This window comes from Chenopodium album, chromosome 3 (assembly GCF_948465745.1).
Source record: "Chenopodium album chromosome 3, dcCheAlbu1.1, whole genome shotgun sequence".
Lineage (NCBI taxonomy): Eukaryota > Viridiplantae > Streptophyta > Magnoliopsida > Caryophyllales > Amaranthaceae > Chenopodium > Chenopodium album.
The window spans coordinates 80,486,025-80,513,677 of record NC_137836.1 but is presented as its reverse complement, the minus strand read 5'-3'; the positions used below and the strand labels follow the sequence as shown (position 1 = coordinate 80,513,677).

The following is a 27,653-nucleotide window of genomic DNA, read 5'->3' as shown; positions in this document are numbered from 1 at the left end:
CCAGCTCCTAATTTCTCTCTCACATAAAATATTCATTTCAGCTTAGTCAGTTCAGTTCAGTTCAGTTCCAATCAGTTCAGTTCAGCTCCAATCAGTTCAGTTCAGCTCAGCTCCGCTCCAATCAGTTTAGTTCAGTTCAGTTCAATTCATTTCAACTCATTTCAGTAAATGTAAATAGACCCTTAGAACTTTAGATGGTTCATCAAGTACTTCTCTTGATTGAATTCATATCAAATCATGCTTGAATTTTATGTTTATAAAACCTAGCAAAGCACTATATATAAAAAGTTATTTAAGGATGTACCAAACAAGTGAAATTTAGATTGTGTTTTTCAAAATATAGATAGATCCCCTCTATTTGTCACTACTCTTCTCTAATTATCATATTTTAAAGTTTATATTAATTTCCAATGAGACTGCAACTAAGTGACGAAAACATATAGCTAGGGAATATACATATCCTTCAGTATTTTGCAGGTTATCAAACCATATATTATAAATATTAATTAATCTAGCTAGATGTATACAGTAAGGTGAGTAAGCTAACTTCAATTCATATCTAGATTTTCTTTCTTTGGATTTATCATAATAAAGATACTCTTTAATAATTTATATAACGTTGAATACAATGATTTATGTGGATTTAGATAATTAATTAGATGTACATGTACTATTTCTACATGTCACTTAATGATACGGTCACTAATATTTCAGTGAATTAGTGTTCTTTCACACTATAAATTATTAAAGGTTGTTACATACTTGTTTTATATTATGTGCACTAATTATTTGAAAAGCAATCGCATAAATATAACATAGATTAGATATATTTTTACTATTAAATATTCCATTTATTTTGTCTTGTTTATCAATTTTTTTCTTCCTAAAATAGGAATTTTGCTGGTTCCCTCTTCTTTCTCCCCACCTCCCACATTAGCCAAATGTGCTACCCCAGCTCATTTAATCTTAAATCTAATTGATTAGAGATTTAAAAATCAATAATTCAATGATTGTTAATCACAACTAATAAATTATTGTGATTGAAAATATTTATTTGTGTGAATTGAAGCTAAATAAAGAAACAATTTTTCTCAAAAAAAAAAAAAAATGAAAATAAAGAAACAACTACATATACTACGTATATAATTACGTGGAAAGCAAACCTTTTGTTATCGGATACCATTTATGCCACATGGCATGCCTTGCACTGTACCTCTACCAATTTATACAAGCTAAATTATCCGATCTGTTACAAGTACTTATTATTTGTCTTTGTAAAAAAAAAAACTTATTATTTGTAAAATAATGTACTAATCTGTTACAAGTACTTATTATTAGAGCATTATGCATAATTTTTACAAATTACAAGTAATTTACTTGTTCATGCATATAATGCTCTCACTATACAAATTGCTCTTTTTATCGTCCGTTATGATTGACTCATGCCTCTATTTAGTAATTAAGTATAATATATCTATACGTGTATAAAAAAAGGTATAATATACGTATAATAATACAACTAATATAAGCTAATGAAAAGTTGTGTTACATCTGTTTCATTGATTTTCATGAATTTAAATTTATTAAAACATACTACTATATATATTTGAATCATAACAAATTTACTTGAACTAAATTGAAGGCATCTAAACTAATCTAATAAATTCAACAAGTAAAACTACTTATTTTAATAATAAACTAAACATGATGATGAATAATCCTTATTTTCTCTAAAATTAACTAATATGAACTCCCCCCCCCCCCTAAATTTACCTTATTATAACCTTTTCATATTATAATAAGTAGAAATAAGGTGAACTAAATGGAGTCTAAGTTACTTCTTGTACAATAACTTCGATCTAATCATTAATTACTTTGTAATTAGCTATATGTCATTTCATACCACTGGGCAAATGTTATGAGTTATGACGAACTTATCAATCAAATTTAAACATGCATACCATGCAAGCGTATAGCATATACGAAGTATTAAAGATAATGGGTATATTTTTACCAAAAAAAAGATAATAGGTTTTTTTTGGTCCCAGATAATACATGGTATATCTTATAAAACTGTTGACATTTTCTGAACTTTAAACAATAGTGTCTACTACAGATTCTAGTAGAGTTACGTCAAAATGCAATTCATCAGGTAGTATAAAGTAGATACCAAAATTTTAAACAATTTCGTTCAAATAATAAGTAACTTACCTTGTGTCGTACCTCCTACAAATCTACAATTATCTTGATCAAAGCCTCAATTTGATTAGATAGACGAGGTCATTCATACATTGCTATATCTTTATTACTCCTCCTACCCCGCCTACTGCTTACATATTGTAACTGCATAGTACTACCTCCGTTAAATGTTATGTGCAACTTTGGAATATTATATATCTCATCACAAATAATACATCAAAGTTGTACATAACATTTAATGGAGGTAGTATAAAAAGTATTCTACCTGTTCTTAAAAAATTGATACAGTTTTCTCTTCTGGCCGTTTTGAAATCGCCTTTATAGTATAATACCCAAATGATAAAATTGTAGGAATTCAGTCCCTTTGAATAAGAGGATGCAATGAATTGAATCCTTAGGATTGTGTCTAAAAATCTCTTTGTAAGTGTAGTGTTGCTTACATGTGAAGGGTACCCCACAAAAATAAAAATATTCCTTACCTTTCCTGTATAAATATTCCACAATGAACATGCTCTATGATTCAATATGAATAATACAAGATGAGGAAATAAACTGCAAAGCTTTCAAGAATTTTATTGAATCAAATTTATCATCATTTTTATAGTTGATTGCTTAAAAATGTTTTAGGCCTAAGGTATGTTGGTGGGGAGTGCTACAGCTAGCTAGCTACCGAATATTTGCAGCCATGCACAGCATAATTATAGTTAGGAAGAAGACAATGATACTATGCTATATTTTAAATGTCTTATTTTATTCTTTTTTTCATTCATGTTATACTTTGAAATAATAAGAATGTTTTAAGGTAAAAAAATACAGTGTAAATCGTACTACACCATGTGTGAATCTTTAACTAATATATATGTGTAGTACTAGATCTATAAGCAATTAAGCATATTATGTATGCGTACAATAAGTTGATTAAAATATGTTATATGAAAGAGTAAATGATGGAAGCTAAGGGTATTTTACGCGTTTATTTTAGGTGAAATCTAAACCACTCAAGAGTTGACTGATTCATAACGTAACGTCCCTGATTAATCTTAGAGGAAATTAAAGACTACAAGATCAAAAGAAAATAGGTAGAAGGGGAAAAGTGCAGAAGAGACAATAATGTGCCTTCTGGCATGTTGCTTGAAAGAGAGGCTAAATTTTATCAAAATCTAATCTCATGTTATTTGGGTGACCGAAAGAAAACATTTCCAGCCTAGCTTATTACAAGTCCCATATGCACTATCCCTCTTGCTAGGCGTAGCACAACCCCACACTCCACACAACCCCCCCCCCCCCCCCCCCCACCTCCACCTTCCTCAAAACAATCCCCACCTGGCCTCTTGACTACAACCACGTCAACCTCTATGTAATATATCATCTTACTGTGTTACATACATTCGGGTGTAGTATTTATATATCAAATGTATCGGACAATAATTAGTATAAGAAAAGAAATTTGTGTTTAGAAGGTGACATAATCATTAAGGAGGGGAGAAGATTTAAAATTTTGGTCATTTTGTCATGAACATACAAGCTAAGCATTAGAAGATTGTTTTAGAGACTTAGGGCCTGTTCACATCTATTGAAGTAAACTGAAATGATTGAAGTTGAACTGAACTGATTGGAGCTGAACTGAACTGAATAGAGCTGAAATGAATATTTTATGAGAGAAGGAAATTAGAAGCTGAACTAAACCGATTGGAGATGAACTGAACTGAACTGAAATTAAGTTGAAGTGAACAGACCCTTAGACTATGTACTATACGAACTCTCAAGCTAGTTTTATTTGACTTATTACAGATAAAATAAAAAAAAAAATGTTAAGGTAAGAGATTAGATGAAATAAGTTTTAGTAATGTAAACTTAACATTGTATTAGTTCAAATAAATTCAAATAAGTAAAAAATAAATTAGGTGGAACATGTACATTATTATTAGTCCTTAGCTAATATCTCATTTACATTAAACTATTTAAAGGCAAGGTAGACAAAAGCATGATACTACTAAAGATAAATTTATTATTTTAAAAGTCTTATCTCAAAATTTCAACTCCTAGCTTAGCTCAATTATTAGGAAAGTTAAATAGTGAAAAAGAACTATACATGCAACAACGTAACATAATTAACAGTACAAAATTACTATTCCAAAAACTTGTTTAGAACTATGATTTTACTTTATGTCAAGAGAACTTATGAAAGTAGGATAATCATTGTAAAACAATGACAGTATAACTATTTGTTTTGGATTAATTAGCTTTTCCTTTTTTGACTTTTTTACACGTGTACAGTTTTATTGATCAAATTAGTGTCAAGAAAACTATTAATTACATAGAGTATTACTTTAATTTAGAGAAGAAAAATATTTAAAAGTACATATTGCCTTTTCTAAAATAAAGTAATGGTCCTTCACAAACATTGGACTTTCAAATTGAAATAATGTAGTGATACCAAACTTTGAGATTGGTTTTTGCATGTCAAAACAACTAGCAATGATTTTTGTACTAAATTATTTTTATTTTCAGTTTAGGGCAAACTTAGCAATTTAGCATCAATATATTCCCTATATCATAAAGCATTTCCATTTACACGTACTTAAATCTTATTGACCATGTACATGCTAATTTAGCAATTTGACTAGGCATGGCCAATGAGTCAATGACGTTTGACTACAACCTCTAGTAATATTCTATGAAAATTTTTGTATGTTTAAAGACAATCACGTCATTTATTATTCTAATCAATATTATAGTTTTCAAATTCAAAATCAATAATAATTTAAATTCTTCTCTAAATTTGCTTCACATGACAAGCGCATACGTCTCTAAAAAAAAATGCATACATCTCTTTAGTAGCTTAGCATACACAAGCACAGAGGTTTTAGCCAATATTTTTGCAAACAATTAAATGATAAAAGTTTTTTTAAAAATATGAAGAGAAATATTGACTGACAACACAGTGTTGAGAGAAGAGTTACCTATCTCTCATCATGTACTTGACCTTTTTAAAAAAATGTAAATGACTGCCGTTACCAATATTATTGTCAAAAATGAGTCAAATTTAAAAATTTGAATAAAAATAAAAAGAAGAGGAAGAGCAAATCTAGCTTGTGATTTGGAACATCTTAGAAATGAGCAAATAATGGAAAAATTGGGACATTCGCCGGCATTATTGGAACATCTTCACTAAACAAAGATTGACTGACGGACCATGCGTGACCAGTAATTCTTGCAATTATTGGATTTCTTTTACAATTTATATTGTCAATGTAGCCAATGTTCACACTTAGACTTTGCCAAATTTGTAATTATAGCCTTTAATTTAGTCATGTATGACTTTTGATAAACTCCCTCAGTTCTTGATTAATAAGACATATAAGCCACTTATTTGATTGAGAGTCAATTATTATAAATTTGTCAAAATTAAATTTTACATTTATACTGCGTACTTCATTATTTAAATTTTGTATGGATTAATTGAATATAACATACATATTATCTAGTAGGACGACCTAAAATAGAGAAGTGTGACTTAGCAGTATTGTTTAAAGACGAAGACATACTCATAATCTTTTATTTCTTGCCCTCGTAAATCGATGATATTAGCTGCATATTATATTTTCATTTGTAAAAGTTTTGTCTAGTTACTATTGTTTACTAGTGTTTGGCTTTGTTCTTTGAAGATCCGAGCACGAATGAATTAAGTTTCAACAATCAACTCCTTAATCAAATAAAAAGTATAATTAAATAATTAAAAAAGGTTTATTAAATCAATAATTGTACGTTAGAAATGAACGTGTAACATTGAGAAAGGTAATCCTGTCTTTGCCTCAAACAGCTCAAAACCAAGCTACTAAAAACAACCTAATTAGGACTTAGAAGTTTGGCCCTATATATTCATCAAACTTTGGTATGTACTATAAACTATGAAATTATAAAAGTCAGCTTAGGCAAGAATATAAGTCAACTTAAGAATACTAATAATTTTCTTAACAGAATTATTGTAAAACCTTGACTTAAGCTTTGGTTTCTGGAGCAACCAACTATATACTTTTGCACCTTGGTTGGTTTCTTTGTCGTTACAATATTCTTTGACTCTATGTTATGCATATTATAATTAATTATAACACATGATATTGTATTCAATAAGCACATTGTTATGGTTTATCCTTTAAATTTGTCCAATATATGTTTATCTAATTACTTATTTGTCACATCATATTGCTATTATTGAGTATATTATTTCTGCCCTTAATAAAAATCGAGGTTTATTTGGTCAACTAAATAAAGGCCAGATATATCATTGAATTAGTTCATGTTCTAATAAATACATGCATATATTTATTGGTTAACTTATGCTTTGACACATATGTCCATCAATGTTGTACTACAAATAAATTTAAAATAAAATGGAGTATTATTAAGCTAGGTCAAGCTCACCCGTCTCTCATACTCTTCGTCTTAATACATGAAGGAGCGAGGGGGCTTATTTATAGTACTTGTATATTCTCTAAATAAATATTATTCAGGTATGCGGTGGGCTCTTGGTAAGATCCTATCTAAGGATGATCGACTAGCTTGGAGCTAGTAATTGCTTGATGCCAACAAAGATAAGAAGTCTCATTGATCAATGTATATTGATTAATTTTAACTTTTGCCCCTTCAAAAGATTTGAAAAAAAGATATCATAAAAACTTTTGTTACGTAAAAAACCATGCTTGAACAGGTCTAATAGATAATTGGACCGCAATTAGCAAGAATAATATTGATTAAAATAAGCTCAATAATTAAACAATTCCCATGCATAGTATATGGAATAAAAGACCTTGTTAAATTATATAGCTTGGAAATAATACACAATTATATGAGTTCATTCGAATTGAAATTATCCAAAGCAAGTAACAACAAAGAAAAAGTGCTAGACCACCTTTTGTTATGAAAAAAATAAAATCAAAAAAGTTGCTGAGAAAGAGATTCAATTTCATGCAAAATATGCTTTATTGTCCCTTAAAACCAGGTGATGTGTATATGAATATTAGATCATATAATATAAAGTAAAGACTTTGTTATTATGCACCTCCTTTACAGAACGAATCATTTGATCATTTTAGCCCCAGCCATTTGGTCTATCACTTGTGTTACTGCTCATTGGTTGAAAGGTCAAAACCTAGGAAAGATTTCATAACATTATTCATGTATTATTCCCTCCCCCACTTTAATTATAATAATGTAGTATTTTTTTTTATTTTTTTTTTAACCAAAATTCAAATTTACATGTATCCAATTGCTAAGATAGCTACAACATAAATATTTATACATAAAGTTACATAGCATATATGGTTTTATACGGGGTGATAAGACCAGAGTAACAAGTCAGAATTTGTTTGTTTACCCGTGTATTCAACACTAATAATTACAAGTAGAACTTATATGGTGTACATATAAGATATGTAAGATTTAATTCCATAACCTTTAAGTAATTAGACCAGGCGAAACTTTTATTACCACTAACCTTTGCTTGGTAATTAATTAAGACATATAATAGTTTGATTAATTATGCTTAGGAATGTTATGTAGTAGACAACAAATAAAAAAGGAACGTAGGACAGAAATACAAGCTAGAAAGGGACAATGCAAGGGATGTCAATGTTTAGAATCCGAAAATGGGGCAAATAGGCAGTGACACACAAGGCTATATGAGAATAACCCATGAATGAGAGAGCACTGATAGATGATGATGAGATGAGTTCACGAGTGTGCCATTTACGTTTCGTATAATTAAGGGTACTCACTAGTGTTTTTTGTTTTTGTTTGTGTGTCCCACTTTTACTCTTCTTTCTTAAATCATTGAGGTATAAGTGACCCACAAAGATCATTCTTTCATGACCCATTGTATTTAATTAGTTCTCATTATTGTTTCGTCTTTCCATGAGTTACGAAATAACATAATCGGTCATTGATGTATTGAAAGTTATGATTTTGTGAATTTGTGTATTAAGAAGTACAGAGTAACATGTTTTGTGTATAGACTTTGAAATTATATACTCTTAGGGCATGTTCACATTTACTGAACTGAGCTGAACTGAACTGAACTGATTGGAGCTGAACTGAACTGAACTGATTAGAGCTGAATTGAACTGAACTGAACTGAAATTAAGTAAATATGAACAGACCCTTAGCCTCTGGAGTTTTTCATGTTCAAACTCGTTGGGGGCAATAATTATGGAGTAAAATATGATGTATTCTAATTAAACAGTGTTATTGTTAAAAAATTATAATAAAACTAAACAATGTTATGATAACTCACTAAATAAATCAAATTTGTATAACCTTTAGTAACATTTTTTTTTCTTTTTTTTTTTGGAACTTCAATGAAGGGTAACTTAATTTTTTTATTTAATCTTAAAAAAAATTAAAATAAAATAAAATAAAATAAAAACTCTTATTTTTTTGAAGAGTGGGTCTTCTAGCTAGCTAATGGTCTTTTACCTTGCCCTTGTGGAGTGTGGACTATCAGCACGACAGTAGTAGTTGCTGGGCCTACTATCCCTGTACTAACTGGGCCAACCTGGGCCCTAACAGAGGTGTTAAAAATTGCAGTCTCATTTTCTTGAAAAATCTCTCTTACATGCTCGTATTTCATCCAATATTTTAATAGTTGTTGGGTTAATCTTATTGTATAGTTTCAAAATACTATTTGATGAAATACGAAGTGATTTTTACTAAAAATGTATTTATAGATTTTAATATTGAAAGTTAGTATGTACGTATTGTAATAAAAAAGAAACAAAAAATCTAATAAGAAACGGAAGAAGCAATATATATGAATCTAACAAGAACAGAAGTAATATATATATAACACGAACAAATTATGTAGACATGTTGACAATCAAAGCGTCAATTAATTTGGCTAGGTTTGGAAATGGTTGGTGATTATCGTGTCTATGAAATACCCATCAATGTCATTTAGAAGGAATGTGATGTTATATTACAACCAAGTTTCACCAAACAAGACAAACATCATCTGAAGCCTCAACATCTACCTACTACCATTTTTTTCTATTTAAAGCTCAAGATTAGACTTATTGTCAACTCCATTATTCCATATTCTTCATTGATCATGACCTTTCATGCTTTTGCAATTTACATGACCAAAAAAATGGGATGAAAAACAACTCTTCTGATTTAATTCCTGCGAAAAATTTCCACAATTATATGAAATGATAATAATCTGAATGATGATTGCATTCCTTATACTATGATCCATCATGTTTGACATGAGTTATCAGGATGCACTCTATCCAGAAATAATTGTAGCGTCATCTCAGTAGTGTACCTTAGTTGAACTTTCCATACATCTTATGTAGCATGTAACTATTGAATATGGCCAAAGAGAGCACAAAGTGTACTCTGCATATACCGCTTTCCAGCCCCGCTTTCCCTGTGCACGACCGGGCAGCCAACAGTGAAATTTATAACAAAAAACAGCCGGGAAGTACAATGAGAACAATGTTCTCAGTCTTTTATTATATTTCTGGTTAAGGGTAAAAATCGTACAATATAATCTGTTGCAAGTATTGCAACCTATGCCACATTACGCAGCTGAATTGACCAACCACACTTTTCCTGGAGCCCATATGCAATTTGCATTGATTTGAACCGAAGGTATCAATCTTGCTGGATAAATAATTGTGAACACAGCAGTATAATCTGGAGAGATGGAAACTTGCCAGGGAAAGGGAGACTAGAGATCTATAGGCACGCGAAGTCCATCATAGCTCAATTGCACATCAATTCCTTCTGTATCCTTCAAACCCGACAGCTGTGCGTTAATTTCTTCATGATCCATTAAGTGCATCATGCCTTCACATCAGTAGCAAAAGAAAATTGAGGGAGAAATCAGGATTATAGTTCATTACAGTACAGTTTCTAATCTCTCAGATAGGATTGGATAGTGAAACGATGAATGAAGATGGAGAAAACGTTAAACTAAGTAATGGGATAAAACAATCGGATTGAAGACAAGTCTTCATCGAAAATTGAGCTGTGTGTACATAATAGCTCAAAACATACCAGTGAAAAGTGTTCTCTTGGGTTGGATTTTTCGAACTTCATCCAACGCCTGCAAGAAGAATATGCAGAATCGAAAATCAAAAAATCTGGGGCAAAACAGAATGGAATGAAAAGTAGAACTAGAGCCTACCCTTGGCAGTCCGAAATGGGTTGGAGTAGATCGTTCAGGTTTCAAAGCATCCTAAGTTGGATTAGCAAAGCATATTAAGAGCCAAACAAAAAATAGAGTAAATTGTAGATAGAAAGGAACCATGCAAGTAAGAAGCAACCAAACAAAAAACAAAAATATAAGGAGAAAGAGGGGGGAGAGGAGGTCGTACCATGATTAGGAGATCACAATCCTCCAAGAGCGGATAAGTTTCATCTGGAATATCACTGACGTCACTGCAATCAATTACAAAAGTCCATTGGAGTATAGGTGAACATCTACAGAATACTACATAATGTTGTAAGGTGACAGTCAAGATCTTAAACATAATCATTTGAACAAATTACCTTATGTAGCAAATGTTGCCAAAACGAAAACCAAGAGAACGATAGCCTTCACCATGCCACACAGGCAACGGAGTAATCTGAAACCATAATAAAATACTTAGCCATGACATGAAGAACATGAAAGAGGAGAAAGCATGCAGTTGTTATTCCACAGAACATGACATGAAGAACACGAAAGAGGCAAAAGCACCACAGACCTTCAGATCATTCACAATAAACGGCTCCTCCTGAATGATATGGAACTGCAACTCAGAGACAGCAGCACCTTCTAAAACCACACTAGTATCAACCAGATAATAATGGGTTTTTTTCATCACCTGAATTAATTTAATTGCTATAGTCATCTCAATACATATATGATGGCACATTTTAGTGCAAGAAGGAGCCACATATAATATTATCAAGGGTTACAAATTTACAATCTGAATTGGTAAACGGCACCTCCTCTAAGCATGCCACTTGATCTTGTCAATCAATGAACATAACATAGACAAAGGATAAAAACGAATGACGAGGAGATAAGAATATAAGATGCATCAAGACCTATGAAACCCAGACAACCAAGCTTTTAACTTGCTAGGTAAATTAAGCTAAATGAATTCCTAAGCATTTTAATATCACATTTTTGTTAGAGAAGCCTATAGATTTAAGCCAGCAACTGGTGTCTTTTGTCAATTAAGTTGTGAGTTTGAATAACAGCATTACTTCAGCACAAAGGTTTTTTTTTTTTTTTTGAAACATTGAAACCAAATGTCTTTGTCCTCTTTTTCCCCTTTTCCCTGAAGGATGTTCAATAAAGCTGAAGTTGGAAAGTATTAAAAATTGAGCAGATTATCACACACGAGTAAAGCAATCCATCACCAGATAGATAAAATAACGGCATCATATGCATAAGTAGTGTTACACAACAGTTCAAGGAAGATTAAATTTAGATTATCTAACAGAAAGAACTTAAAACCTCAAGTTTAACTTATATCATTTCAAGTTTAGCTTAAGTACACATATTTTCATGCAAGAGCATTTATATTTATAAAGCACAAACACTAATGTAAGAAAACAAATGTGGGTATACACCTCAAAATCACGCCTTGCGACATAAATTGGAATGTGGGGCTGAACATTATTTGTCCAGTCGCGAAGATCATCAAGACCTAAACCAAAAGAGAAAAAAAAGAAGGCTTGGGCGGGTGAGCTGAAAGATAATAACTATCAGGGGAGTCAAGTGAAAATTAAATATTAAAAGTGTTCATGTCAGAGACCTCCAATAGCATCAGCATGAGAATGAGTAATAATAACCGCATCAAGTGTTCTTATCCTGGCAGAAATGCAACTAGTCATGAAAGGGCAAAATTGACACTGGCAGATACATGACTAAGAAACCCATTACCAAATATTCATGATTTGCTTACATTCGACAATTATCTCTACTGAAGGTAGATAAAGCAACATAACTTCTGTGGAAACAACAACTCTATGGAAAATCACATGAGCAAAATCACAGTAATTTTACAATTTCCTTCCACCCCTCAAAAAGAAGACAAACTTTAAATTTTAAAATCCTATTGTAGTAATGTATGCAAGTGCATCATACCCTCAAGGGGGGGGGGGGGGGGGGGTGAAGAAGAAGAAGAAGCATATGCACTAGACTTGTTGCATTTTGAAGTGTGTGCATATCTTCTTTTTTTTAAAAAAAAATCAACAGAGTATGGGTTTATTACTGGATTTCTCAGAATGAGCCTAATTAAAATAAGTGATAACCACTAAGGAGAGTAAGGTAATGATACAACCGTCATAAAGGGTCTTTAAAGGGTAGGCATACCAATATACCATGCCCTTATGAAGGGTTGGGATAACGTGACAATGTTTACAGATAGAGGAGTACATTGTAAATTGGGTCATAGTGTGCCAAGTCCAACGCTAATGAGGCAGTATACATCTTAATAAAGATAACTTCATATCAGATACAATGAGTTAGTAACCTAGAAAAAGAAAAGTGAATAAAGAAAACTCCTGCCCTTCTCTAATAATACCTCATGTGTAAGTTATAAATTTTCCCAGCCTCCTTTCCCCTATGTTGCCTAGTTACAAAAAGCCTCCATGTGTCAGTCAGCAATTCTATGAAAATTTGGCATGATATTGGACCATAATGAAGTATCAACTGTCAACATCCATGTTGAGATATCAAAGTATTCAGCACACACAAGTACTCGAGGTGAAATAGAGTACCCAAGTAACATAGCCCTCATATCTTATTCTTTGATAGATTAAATTGTAATGTGGATTAAAGTGACTACAATAAACATATATTCATATCTCTTTTAAAGATGTGTCTGAACTATATCTCCCATATTCCTCATCAGAAATGTGGCATAACTGAAATTTATTTGCAGGTCAAGACTAAAACACAACTATAAAGATCCTAAGAGTCTAAGACTATTTGATGCATAAACTTGCTCAAAAGTATCAAATTTTTCAATATCAAAGTGACCCTTACAATTAGAGTTGTCAATTAGGGTAAACGGGCCGGGTTTGGGTCGAGTAAGAGTGGGTCGAGTCAACTCGAGTCGGGTCAATTCAGATTAATTCCATAACCTATGCGGGTCGGGTTTGGGTTGGGTCATGCTTGAGTCGGGTCACGTCGGGTCATACTTCTTATCGGGTTTGGGTTGGGTTTAGGTCGGGTTATAATCAGGTTGAGTCATTTTCAAGTCAGGTCATTCTCGGGTTCAATCGGGTTCAGTTCATGTCAATAACAAGTCGGGTTGATTTTAAGTCGGGTTTGTAACAGGTTGGGTTAAATTCGGGTCGGGTTAGGAACGGGTTGATCAGGTTGAATTCAGGTCAGGTTAGTAACAAGTCGGGTGGAATTCGGGTTTTGAAGGGTTAAACAGGGTTGGGACAATTTCAGTTCAAGTCGGGTTCAGTGCAAGTTAATTAAATTGGCCGTTTTAAACCAATAAATCGGTACAAGTTGTAAACCGGTAAATTGGCCGTTTAAAAGAAAATTGAATGCTTCCACACACCCAATTGGACTCCCGGAAGGTAATAAGGAGCATGGTAAACATTTCGGCAATTTTTTTTCTGGGCGAAAAAAAGTCAAAAAATTCCAAAATTGAACCCATATCCACGCTTTTTGAGAAACTTTGGAGGTTTTGAGAATCGTTGTCGAAAAGTCTTGAAATTCTATGGGATACATCTCGGGTTCATTTAATACCGTTTGGAACCATATATAATCATTATTTATTGTCATAAATGTTCGTGGTAAGCTTGAATTAATTAAATCGGTGCAAGTTGTAAGCCGGTAAATTGGTCGTTTAAATGCAAATTGGAAGGTTCCACCCACCCAATTGGACTCCTAGAAGGTATTAGGGACCATGGTAAACATTTCGGCATTTTTTATTTTCGGGCGAAAAAAAATCAAAAAATTTCAAGGCGAATATCCACGCTTTTTGAGAAATTTTGCAGGTTTCGAGGTCCGGTGTAGAAAAGTATTAATATTTTAGGGCTACATCTCGGGATCATATAATGTCGTTTGGAACCATATATGATCATTATATGTTGTCATAAATATTCGTAGTAGGCTTGACTTAATGAAATCCGTGCAAGTTATAAACCGGTAATTAAATTGGCCGTTTAAAGGCAAATTGGATGGTTCCACCAACCCAATTGGGTCCCCGGAAGGTATTAGGGACTATGGTAAACATTTCGTCAATTTTTATTTCCAGACGAAAAAAGTCAAAAATTCCAAAATTGAAGACTATTATCCACGCTTTTTGAGAAATTTTGGAGGTTTCGGGGCCTTATGTCGAAAAGTCTTGAAGTTTTAGGGGATACATCTCGGGGTCATATAATGCTGTTTGGAACCATATATGATCATTATTTGTTGTCATAAATGTTCGTGGTAGGCTTAAGTTAATGAAATCGGTGCAAGTTATAAACCGGTAAATTGGTCGTTTAAAGGAAAAATGGATGTTTCCACCACCTAATGGGACTCCCGAACAGTATTAAGGACCATGGTAATCATTTCGGCAACTTTTATTTCCGGGCAAAAAAAAAGTCAAAAATTTCAAAATTGAAGGCTAATATCCACGCTTTTTGAGAAATTTTGGAGTTTTCGGGGACCGATGTCTATAAGTTTCGAAATTGAAGGGAATATTACTCGGGGTCATTTAATGCCATTTTTAACCATATGCCGTTCGTGGTAGGCTTCAATAAATAAAATCGGTGCAAGTTATAAACCGGTAAATAAGCCGTTTAAAGGCAAATTGGATGGTTCCACCCACCTAATTGGACTCCCGAAGGGTATCAAGGACCATGGTAAACATTTTGGCAATTATTATTCCGGGCGAAAAAAAGTCTAAAAATTCCAAAATTAAAGGCTAATATCCACGCTTTTTGAGAAATTTTTTAGATTTCTGGGCTGGTATCGAAAAGCTTTGAGATTCTAGAGAATACATTTGGGGGTCATATAATGCTGTTTGGAACCATATATGATCATTATATGTTGTCATAGATGTTAGTGGTAGGCTTGAGTTAATGAAATCGGTGCAAGTTGTAAACCGGAATATTGGTCGTTAAAAGGCAAATTGGATGGTTCCACCCACCCAATTGGAATCCCAGAGGGTATTAGGGACCATGGTAAACATTTCGGCAATTTTTATTTTCGGGCGAAAAAAAAAAGTCAAAAAATTCAAAAATTTAAGGCTAAGATCCACGCTTTTTGAAAAATTTTGGAGGTTACGAGGCCCGATACCAAAAAACCTTGAAATTTTAGGGGATACATCTCGATGTCATATAATGCCGTTCGTAACCATATATGATCATTATATGTTGTCATAAATGTTCGTGGTAGGCTTGAGGTAATGAAATCGGTGCAAGTTGTAAACTGGTAAATTGATCGTTTAAAGGCAAATTGAATGGTTCCACCCGGCAATTGGACTCCCAGAGGGTATTAGGGATCATGGTAAAAATTTCGGCAAATTTTATTTCTAGGCGAAAAAAAGTCAAAAATTCTGAAATTGAAGGCTTATATCCACGCTTTTTGAAGGCTTATAATGTCGTTTGGAACCATATATGATCATTATATGTTATTATAAATGTTCGTGGTAAGCTTGAGTTAATGAAATCGGTGCAAGTTGCAAATCGGTAAATAGGCCGTTTAAAGGCAAATTGGATGGTTCCACCCACACAATTGGATTCCCGAGGGGTATTAAAGACCATGGTAAACATTTTGTCAATTTTTTTTTGGTGTGAAAAAAAGTAAAAAAATTCCATAATTGAAGGCTAATATCCATGTTTTTTTAGAAATTTTCAGGGCCCGGTGTCAAAAAGTTTTGAGATTTTAGGGGATACATCTCGGGGTTATATAATACTGTTTTAAACCATAAGTAATCATTATAGTTTGTCATAAATATTCGTGGTAGGCTTGAGTTAATGAAATCGGTGCAAGTTGTAAACGGGTAAATTCACCATTTAAAGGCAAATTGGATGGTTCCACTCACCTAATTGGACTCCCGGAGGGTATTAGGAACCATAGTAAACATTTCGGCAATTTTTATTTACAAGGGAAAAAAAAAAGTCAAAAAATTCCAAAAATTTAAGGCTAATATCCACGATTTTGGAGAAATTTTGGAATATTCGAGGTCCGGTGTCGAAAATCCGAGATTGTATTAGAGCAACTCCAACGGCAAGATAATTGCCAAATTAGCTTGTCATGCCACCTAGGATTGCAAAGTTATTCTTCCTTCTAGCTAATTTATGCCACAATGGTTAAGCTAATTAGCATTTAGATTTTTTCAGCTTTATTTTTTAAATAATTAGTCTTTTATTAGAGACAATTAATTTCTAAGCTAATTAGCTTAGCTAAGCTAATTTGCTTGGCATTAGCTTAGCCAAGCTAATTATTAAGCTACTCTCCAATGGTTTGGCTATTAGCTTGAAAATTATTAAAATTGCAAGCTAATCCCTAAAAGCAACCATTGGAGTTGCTCTTAGGGACCATGGTAAACATTACGGCAATTTTTATTTATAGGCGAAAAAAGTCAAAAAATTCCAAAATTTAAGGCTAATATCCACGCTTTTTTAGAAATTTTGGAGGTTTCGAGGCCTTTAGATTTTAGGGGATATATATTGATGTCATATAATGCCATTTGGAACTATATATAATCATTATATGTTGTCATAAATGTTCGTGGTAGGCTTGAGTCAATGAAATCGGTGCAAGTTGTAAACCAGTAAATTGGTTGTTTAAAGGAAATTGGATGGTTCCACCTAACCAATTGGACTCACGGAGGGTATTAGGAACAATGGTAAATATTTTGGCAATTTTTATTTCCGAGCGAAAAAAGTCAGAAAATTCTAAAATTGGAAACTAATATCCACGCATTTTGCAAAAGTTTAAAGGTTTCAAACTCGGTGTCTAAAAGTCTTGAAATTCCAGGGTATATATCTTGGGGTCATATAATGCCGTTTGGAACCATATATGATTATTATATGTTTTCATAAATATTCGTGGAAAGATTGAATTAATGAAATCGGTGCAAGTTGTAAACTGGTAAATTGGTCGTTTAAAGGCAAATTGGATAGTTCCACTTACCTAATTGGACTCCATGAGGGTATTATGGATCATAGTAAACATTTTGACAATTTTTATTTCCGGGCGAAAAATAGTTTAATAATTCAAAATTTAAATGCAAATATCCACGCTTTTTAGAAATTTGGAGTCTTCGGGGCTCGGTGTCTATAAGTCTTGAAATTCTAGGAAATACATCTCGGGGCCATATAATGTCGTTTGGAACCATATATGATCATTATTTGTTGTTATAAATGTTCGTGGTAGCCTTGAGTTAATGAAATCGGTGCAAGTTGTAAACCGATAAATTGGTCGTTTAAAGGCAAATTGGATGGTTCTACACACCAAATTGGACTCCCGGGGGGTATTAGGGATCATGGTCGAACATTTTGGCAATTTTTTTTCCGTGCGAAAAAAAGTCAAAAAAATTCTAAAATTGAAGGCTAATATCCATGCTTTTTGAGAAATTTTGGAGGTTTCAGGTAGAGATGTCAATTCGGGTACACGGGCCGAGTTTGGGCCGGTAAGAGTGGGTCGGGTCAACTCGGGTCGGGTAAATTCGGATTAATTCCATAACCTATGCGGGTCGTGTTTGGGTTGGGTCATGCTTGAGTCGGGTCACGTCGAGCCATACTTCTTATCGGGTTTGGGTCGGGTTAATAATAAGTCGGGTTACATTCGGGGCCGGGTGAACAATACGTCGGGTTTAATTCGGGTTTTCATGGGTTAGAACGGGTTAGGGTAATTTTCAGGTTCGAGTCAGGCTCGGTTCAAGTCAATAATTTGTGGGTTAGAATCAGGTCGGGTCATTCTAGGGTTTGAGTCGGGTTCGATTCAAGTCAATAATTTGCGGGTTATAATTAGGTCGTGTCATTTTCAAGTTGGGTCATTCTCGAGTTCAAGTCGGATTCGGTTCAAGTCAATAATTTGCGGGTTAAAATTAGGTTGGGTCATTTCCAAGTCGGGTTATGTTCAAGTCTATAATTTGCAGGTTACAATCAGGTCGGGTTATTTCCAAATCATGTCATATTCGTGTTCAACTAAATATAAATAGATAATTATTATTTTTATCAAGCTAATTATTTCCTTTGACTATAATATATATGGCAATATACTAGGGAACTAGTTTATCATTTAGGAAGATAATTATCTCCTTTGACCATACAACAAATATATACAACATTTAACTTTTAAATTTGAGGATGATGCTCCTTTCTTTTGCTGCCTGGACCGACTTGGTCTCCCTAGACAAAATGCTTTGATCAACAATAATAAGGTGGTCTAAATTGCATTTAAGGTGATTTGAAATCGGGTCAGGAACAATTTGGGTTGAATTTAGGTCGGGTCAATAACAAGTTGTGTTGATTTCGAGTCGGGTTAGTAACAGATCGGGTTGAATTTTTGGTCCGGGTTAGTAATAGGTCCGGTAAATTTGGGTCGGGTCAATAACAAGTCGGGTTGAATTTGGGTCAGGTCAATAACAAATCGGGTTGATTTTGGGTCGGGTTTGTAACAAGTTGGGTTAAATTTGGGTCAGGTTAGGAACGGGTCGAGTTGAATTCACATCAGGTTGGTAACAAGTCGGGTTAAATTCGGATTTTGACGGGTTAAAATGGGTTTGGGTCAATTTCGGTTCAAGTCGGGTTTGGTTCAGGTCAATAATTTACAGGTTACATTCGGGTCGGATCATCTCCATGTCAGTTCTTGTTCGGGTTCGGATCTCACATACTCGGGTCAACTCGGGTCTAGGGTTGGTTTCAGATCGGGTTTGGGTCACCATTTTTTCGGGTTCAGATGGGTCGGTTAATAATCGGGTTTGAGTCGGTATTTCGGGTCGGGTCAACTTTTGACGGCTCTACTTACAATGTCAACCTTTTCTCTATGAAGCCTTCTTCTAGAAAAAGTAAACACTTTCAGAAAAAGTAAAAATGACATACATTAGAACCTTCAGAAATATTTAGAAATGAGGTTACTTCAAGCATTGATCAATATGTAGTGAAGCTACTGCAGCATTGCTTACCCATAGGTAGGAAACCAGCGGAGAGCACTATGGTAGAAAAACCTGCATAAAATTCAAGAAGCTCTTCAATGAATATAGTAAAACTACATGGAAAAATTGATGAATGATATACTTGCTCTTCATCTTAAGTCTTTTGGATATTGTGGTCATTTATTATTATATCAATTATCTCTAAAAGTAACTGACATCAAAATCAGTTTGGTTATAATGTCCCTGAAAGCAAAACGTCCTTTCCCAGCTCAAAGGGAATTCTAGAAATTACAGAACAACAATAAATGACTTCCTAGGTTCAAAATCCAGAAAATTTACGTGTCAGATTATTCCACAGAAACATGAATGAAACATTTGAACCACAAAAAGAGAAATATAAATATCATTGGTCTGTCACTGATGAAGTGCCTCAAATGACAAACTCATAGGCACATCAAGCACCATGATCCAGAGTCATCAATGTGGCTATGTGCAAAATACTTGTGTAAATGTAGCAAGAGTAAGGATGTGTTATATTCACCTATCTTTCACTTATATGAACTTATTAAAGCTTATTTTAGTTGTAATTTGAGCTTGGGTAACCCTTATCAACTCTTATCAAGACTTATATTTCTTGAACTTATCTAGTTATCTTATTTGAACTAATGAGACTTGAAATAAGTGAAAACAAGGTGAATATAATAGGGCCTAAGAAATAAATTGTTGAATGGCATTTAAGAGAAGCAGCTACACTGTAATATATAATCTAAAACAGAAAATTAAACACTATTGGCAACACAAGACCATATTGCTGAAAATGCAAATTCGAAAGCTAAATAAAAGTTTTCCTGGTCAATAAAAAACAGCATTATGACCTGTAAGGTGCAGTTCTTACACTACGGACGCAGCTTGTTGTAGCCAGAAGTTGGTTCACTAACACATTTAACAGAAAACGAGAAAGCAAAGAAATCACCCAGGCTGACAGGTACTAGTTGCCTCCGCTTTTTGGCCTACATTTTGTGTTCCATGTTCTATTGAAGTGCTAAGAAACAACTAAATTGAGATACCTGATCCTACTGTATAGGAAATTCAAAGCCTACATGCAAATTAGTCTCCTTCACTCCCCAGCACCCCACTATGTTGTATTGTTGTCATACAATGTTCTTAACATCCTTATAACCATCCAGTCCTATCCTCTGGGAGTCTGGGGCTTCAAAATACTGCTAAGATTTCTCCTATGATTGACAATTCAATAAAAATCCGGAAATTAAAAATTAGGAAGAAGCAAACTTACTTTCCAGCATCTATAAGAATATTGCGCATCCCAGAAGCTCCATTGTAACGGATCAAGATGCTTGTATTGAGTCTCCTATTTTTACTATTTGGATCTGCTGCTTTCTTGCATACCTAGTAAAGTAATATGGAGGACATAAATTTCACTCTTCTTAGATCAATAGCATAATGATGGAACATTTCGTATCATGGCATTCTAGAGCGATGTTCATACCGGACAGTTTTTGAAAGGATCAGTCAAGCAGCTAACACGTGGGATGCCCTCACTTGTTCCTGTTCCCACAAATATTATCTCAGACTGTTCTCCTGGGGGGGTTACGAGACTGTTGCTTGTAGATTCTAAAGGAACTGAAGAAATAACTCATATTAGCATTTACCAAACAACCTTCAACAGATTCTATTACGTCTATTAGCAAATATCTAACTTATTTTCACTTCTAATAATTATAAGTTCAAAATAAAATTGACTGATTCATCCAAACAAGCATACATAAAACAAAACAGTCTGTTAAGCATGAAATTTCAGAATAACGAAAGATAGAAGTAAGAGCAGTAGAACACTTGTTAAGTCGTTATAAAAAAAGCACCAACATCACAAACACATTTGAAAGACTTTTTTTAGAGGTATGAATATCAAAAACTTCCTGATATTATAATCCATTGGTAACTCTTTTGCTTCGCTTCTAATCTCTCACTTGATGTGACTAACCCAATCATCCCTCGATACTTTCAAGATTAATCCACTATCCATACTGAACAAGAAAAGTAGTCGTGACTCACAAGCCTTCAAGCTACAAATTTCTTATTCATCAAACAGGCAAACTACTCACTCATCAAACTTATTGAGGGATATATTTTGAGAATATCTTAGGATATATTTTGTTACCTATTTTATGGCTTGAATATCTTTTGAGTTTATCTTAGGTAGTTTCCTAATTCTATCAAGTTAGGGAATATCTTGTATTATATATTTGCACGAGAACATTCAATGAAATTCAAGCTTTGAGGTTTATACAATTTTAGCATGGTATCAAGAGCAGGTTGATTTTTTCGAGTTTTTTCTTTAACCCACAACCATGGCTGGTGATGATATTCCTCCACCGCCACCTCCTACTGAAATTAAACCCAATTCTCCGTTTTACCTTGGGTCGCAAGATCGACCTGGGGACTTTATTACTCCCACCCGACTGAAATCAGACACCTATGACGACTGGGCCGCGGATATGCAGACAGCGTTGGAGGCCAGACGTAAGTTCGGGTTCTTGGATGGTTCAATCACGGCGCCTGTTCCTCCGTGTACTCAGTCAGACTGGACGGCCATCAATGCCATGTTAATCTCCTGGATTAGTAACACCATCGATCCAGAGGTAAGGTCATCTCTTTCTAAATTTCATGAGGCTAGGCTGTTGTGGCAGCATCTCAAGCAGCGTTTTTCGCAAACCAATGGCCCTAGAATTCAGCAATTAAAATCATCTATTGCTAAGTGTGAACAAACTCGTTCTATGTCTGTTTCAATTTATTATGGTAAATTGCATTCTTTGTGGCAAGAATTAGATCATCATGAACCATTAATCAATTGTACTTGTTGTTCTAATTGTGTGGCTGGAAAATTGCATGAAGCGAGACGAGAGCAGGCTAAATTACATGACTTTTTAATGGGTCTCTATTTTGATTTTTATGCTTCTTTACGCACCAATATTTTGTCTCAAGACCCTCTCCCTACCCTAGACCGTGCATATCAGTTGGTGGTACAGGAAGAGCGTGTACGCACAGCAAAGTTAGAGCACGAACCCAAGCCTGCTGATGATCTAGGCTTTGCTGTTCGTACTGGGGTAGGTCGGGGCCGTGACGGTGTTGATCGTGGTCGTGTTGGTACGGTGTGTGCCAAATGCAAGAAAGTAGGCCATGAAACTATGAATTGTTGGTCTGACAAAGTTTGTAACTATTGCAAAAAGAAAGGCCATATTGAGAGTAAATGTTATGATCTCCATGGTCGACCCTCATCGTATGATGGCAGCCAGGGGGGCAGCCCACAGCCGGCCGTGGTCAGAATCCAGTGCGTGTCAATGCAGTTTCAGGGTCAAGTATTTCAACTGAAGGCTCCTCTCATACTCAGGTCTTTTCAAGCGAGCAATGGAAAGCTATTACCGGTTTGTTTGGTAATGATAATGTTCCCGAAAATCGCTTGAATGGTAAGTTTGATCTCACTTCTTGGATAATTGACTGAGGGGCTACGCATCATGTCACTGGTGAAAAATCTTGGTTGCTTGATACTAAAAGTTTCGAATGTCCTGTTGGCCTTCCGAATGGTGATACTGTTGCAGCTTCTTTAGTTGGCTCTGTTCGTTTATCGGACAAGCTTACTTTAACCGGGGTTCTTTATGTTCCTCACTTGAGTTGTAATTTGATTTCTGTTTCTCAACTCGCAGATGAGCTTAATTGCATTGTCCAATTTAACCCTTATATGTGTGCTATACAGGACCAAACGAAGGAGCTGATTGGAACGAGAGCTAGGAGAGACGGATTATATTACTTTAGCAATTCGGATTCGGTGCATCATGTTGGTGTTGGTGAAGCGACCTCAAATTTGGAGTTGTGGCATCGTTGGCTTGGGCATCCTTCCGAAAAAGTAGTTAAGTTGCTTCCTCATGTTAGTAGTAATAAAGATTGTCTAGATAAGGGGTGTGAAGTATGTATGCGTGCTAAACATCCTAGAGACAAATTTCTTCTTAGTGATAGTAAAGCTTCTAGAATTTTTGAAAAAGTACATTGTGATTTGTGGGGTCCATATCGACATGTTTCGTCGTGTGGAGCTCGTTATTTTTTTACTATAGTTGATGATTATTCAAGAGCTGTTTGGATTTATTTGTTGGTGGATAAAACTGAAGTTCTTAGAATGTTTTTGGCTTTTGTTGCTATGGTTGATAGACAATTTTCCCAAACCATAAAAATTGTGCAAAGTGACAATGGTACTGAGTTTAATTGTTTAAATGATTACTTTCTTGCCTCGGGAATTCTTTTCCAAACATCTTGTGTTGGTACCCCACAACAAAATGGGAGGGTTGGGCGTAAACACAAACACATTCTTAATGTTGGGAGAGCTTTGAGATTTCAAGCCAATTTACCAATTTATTTTTGGGGTGAGTGTGTCCTAGCTGCCGCACACCTTATTAACCGCACTCCCACACCCTTGCTCCAAAATAAAACTCCTTTTGAAATACTTTTTAATAAACCCCCGTTGTTTGATGCTATTCGCACTTTCGGTTGTTTATGTTTTGCTCATAATCAGAAAACAAATGGGGATAAATTTGCTAGTCGAACCAGAAAATGTGTTTTTAGAGGTTACCCTTTTGGAAAGAAAGGATGGAGAGTATTTGATCTAGAGTCAAAAGTTTTTTTTGTCTCCCGTGATGTGAAATTCGTTGAAGGGGTATTTCCATTCGATACTCCGGATGAGGTTAATATAGAATTAAATTCATATGATAATGTGGATATTCATGAGGATTTTATGGAGTGTGAGGGGTATGATGATGTTAATTTAATTGCTGAAGACCTTGACTCGGTGCCCCTTGACACTGCCACGGACCCCACGGCCACAACGGACCCCGTGGCTGGCAGGAAGACCACCCAGCAGCAACCCTGTCGCTGGGTCAACGCTGCCGCAAAGCAGCCAGCTACTGCCACAGCCGCTGGGACTGCAGACCACGGCAGCAGGGTGGTTGCCGAGCACAGCAGCCCCACCACCGATGCCGAGCAGTCTTCCTCCGATTAGTCTTCGTCGGAATTGTTGGGTAAAGGTCATCGATAGAAATTTCCTTCGGTGAAGCTTTGTGATTATGTGACTCACTCTGTCTTTGCTAATAATCCGTCTTCGTCCTCTCCGTCATCCAATACTCCTTCAGGTACGCCTTATCTTTTAGCGCATTATATAAATTGTGACATGTTTTCTGTGGATTATCGCAAGTTTCTTGCAGGGAAAGGATCCAAAATCCTTTAAAGAAGCCATGAAATCTGAGGATTGGCGTCGTTCTATGCAAGAAGAAATACAAGCATTGGAAGACAATGGGACTTGGACATTGGAGCATCTTCCTCCCGGGAAGAAAGCTCTAGGTAGTCAATGGGTGTACAAGACAAAATATTTGTCTAATGGTGATGTTGAACGTCTCAAGTCTCGTTTGGTTGTCTTCGGTAATCATCAACAAGAAGGTATTGATTATAGTGAGACCTTTGCTCCGGTTGCTAAAATGACCACTGTTCGTGCTTTTCTTGCTATAGCAATTGCTAAAAACTGGGAGCTTATGTTCATAATGCTTTCCTACATGGTGATCTGGAAGAAGAGGTGTACATGAAACTGCCTCCTGGCTTTGAGAGCTCAGATCCGAGCTTGGTGTGTCGTTTGAGAAAGTTTTTGTATGGGTTGAAACAAGCTCCGAGATGTTGGTTTGCTAAACTCACTGCGGCTCTGAAAGGGTATGGTTTTATTCAATCTTACTCTGATTACTCTCTTTTTACATACACTAAAGGCACAGTTCAGATTAATGTCTTAGTTTATGTTGATGATCTTGTTGTTTCTAGGAATGATTCCGCTGCATGGACTGTTTTCAAGGCTTATCTTGGTGATTGTTTTAAAATGAAGGATCATGGTCCTTTGAAATATTTTTTGGGTATTGAGGTTGCTTGCAGTAAAGCAGGTTTGTTTTTGTTTCAACGAAAATACACCTTGGATATTGTTTCTGAAGCAGGTTTATTAGGTGCAAAACCAAGTGGGATTCCGATTGAGCAAAATCACAAGCTTAGTCTTGCTAGAGGTGAATTTTTTGGGAATCCGGAGTCTTATCGTAGACTGGTAGGAAGGTTGATTTATCTCTCAGTGACTAGACCAGATTTGGCGTACTCGGTTCATATTCTTTCTCAGTTTATGCACGAACCTCGGATTGAGCATTGGGAAGCAGCTCTAAGGGTGGTTCGTTATTTAAAGGGTACCCCGACCAGCTGTTGAGTGCAGATAGTGACTTGACTTTGCAGGGTTGGTGTGATTCAGATTGGGCGGCGTGTCCTCTTACTCGTCGTTCGTTGACTGGTTGGCTAGTCTTTCTTGGAAAATCTCCTATCTCGTGGAAGACCAAGAAGCAACCCACAGTTTCTTTCTCCTCTTCTGAGGCTGAGTATCGTTGCATGGCTTCTACCACACATGAGTTGAAATGGTTGAAGGCGTTACTTTTGAGTTTGGGTGTTCAACATCCTAAGGCGATCAAGTTGTTTGTGATAATCAATCAGCTTTACATATAGCTCGAAATCGAGTTTTTCATGAACGAACAAAGCACATTGAGATTGATTGTCACATTGTTCGCGATGCCATTACAGAGGGCTTAATTGCCCCTTCCTATGTTTCCACTAAGGAGCAACTTGCAGATATTTTCACTAAGGCGTTTGGGAAGTCTCACTTTGATCATCTTCTTTCCAAATTGGGCATTTCCAATCCCCATGCTCCAACTTGAGGGGGGGTATTGAGGGATATATTTTGAGAATATCTTAGGATATATTTTGTTACCTATTTTATGGCTTGAATATCTTTTGAGTTTATCTTAGGTAGTTTCCTAATTCTATCAAGTTAGGAAATATCTTGTATTATATATTTGCACGAGAACATTCAATGAAATTCAAGCTTTGAGGTTTATACAATTTTAGCAAAACTCCTTATTACTCATCATGAAAACCTTAAAAACTTCAACACTATGTCAAGAGTCTAACACCAAACCAGGTCAATATATATCAAACTCTAAATAATTTTTACTTGACACGAATCCAAAAACCTCACCCCACCCCCTATTAGTAGTACTCATGATTATGTTTTCAATTATCATAGATCAATTTTCAAGATCATCATCCTCAGTAGCACAAAATTTAGTGCACTGGCATTAATTTTCGTTCCAAACCCTATATAAACAAGACAATCACATCAGTCAATAATCATATATCACATACAAGTAAAGGACATACTTTTAACTTTTAAGCCACTATATCAATCAAATAATCAGTAAACAATGTACATGGTAACCAATTGGCCCAACATTTGCTATCTAATCTGCGGCTCGGTTCGCCTATCTAATTGATACAGCAAAATTCCTAACACTATATTACTAATATTACTCATAAACATGGACATAAACTAAGTACATTATTGCTAAATAAAACTACTAAAAAGCAAAAAAAAATGAAAATTACAGATTATACAAAAACGAAAAATTAAAAAAGAGGGGAGGTAAATTAAGACATACCAGAATGTATAGAAGCTTGAAAACTTCGTTTAATGAGATGATGGAAAGATAACCCATTTCTGGGGACTGAAACTGGGAATCCTGAGAAAGAAAGTTTGAATCTTTGATTTGCAAAATTGGTTAAACTATAGGGTACTGGACGAACTGTGCCCAGAAATAATGCTGACATTTTTCGATTTCAATAATTCAATAGAAAATGAAAAATGCTCAGAAAAAATGAATTTGTTAAAGATGAAAATTTTAATTGGTAGCGGAAAAGCCAGAACAAAAAATCTGGGTTTATTTGGCTCCCATACTAATGCTTCTTTCTATGCGCAGTTATTGTCAATTGTTGTACATTTCACTTTTTCTAATTTGGTCCCAGGTGTGCGGACTGTAGAGCACTAGAGCGAGCTAGACGACTTCACACATGAGGTTAAGTTTAGTCAATCAATAATGATTTTATTGACCGATTGGATATTGGTGTAGTGATGATTGAGACTATACTTGGTATGGAAAACTCGTGTTTATCCCCACAATAACAATCGGGAGGGGAGTGGAACCTAACCACCCATAACTGATCCCAAATCCGGATTAGCCTTAAGAGTGAACCGGGTGGAACACCAAAAAAAAAAGAAATAATGATTTTATTGATGTGCAATTTGCTTTATATAATCGCAAACCCTTTATGGTCCTGAGTAGTAAGTACTCAATAGACATTTTTATTACCAATTTGTTAAAAGATTTTTACAAAAATCAGTAGGAAATTTTTCTCATAAGGATAATTCTT

General features: G+C 34.8%; 1 protein-coding gene across 1 annotated transcript; it reads right to left on the bottom strand.

Annotated features, from left to right (window-relative positions):
* Positions 1 to 9,678: 9,678 nt before the first annotated feature.
* LOC145619050 (putative hydrolase C777.06c) lies at positions 9,679 to 27,217 on the bottom strand. The gene is made up of 12 exons (XM_081673650.1): positions 26,885 to 27,217; positions 20,821 to 20,954; positions 20,608 to 20,720; positions 19,344 to 19,385; positions 12,012 to 12,067; positions 11,827 to 11,903; positions 10,950 to 11,069; positions 10,753 to 10,829; positions 10,578 to 10,641; positions 10,388 to 10,438; positions 10,258 to 10,306; positions 9,679 to 10,047 (listed from the first exon to the last, which is right to left on the bottom strand). Exons 1-12 carry the CDS (start codon positions 27,051 to 27,053, stop codon positions 9,929 to 9,931), a joined length of 1,071 nt encoding a protein of 356 aa, XP_081529776.1. The 5' UTR covers positions 27,054 to 27,217; the 3' UTR covers positions 9,679 to 9,928.
* Between the last annotated feature and the right edge of the window lie 436 nt (positions 27,218 to 27,653).

What these genes read in the sequence shown, in the direction of transcription:
- LOC145619050 (XM_081673650.1), bottom strand. Translation starts at nt 27,053, where the DNA reads ATGTCAGCATTATTTCTGGGCACAGTTCGTCCAGTACCCTATAGTTTA. An exon ending in ATTCTTATAGATGCTGGAAA is followed by an intron (nt 19,386 to 20,607) that starts GTAAGTTTGCTT and finishes AATTTTATGCAG; the next exon opens with GTTTTTCTACCATAGTGCTC. An exon ending in TCGCAAGGCGTGATTTTGAG is followed by an intron (nt 11,070 to 11,826) that starts GTGTATACCCAC and finishes AAATTAATTCAG; the next exon opens with GTGATGAAAAAAACCCATTA.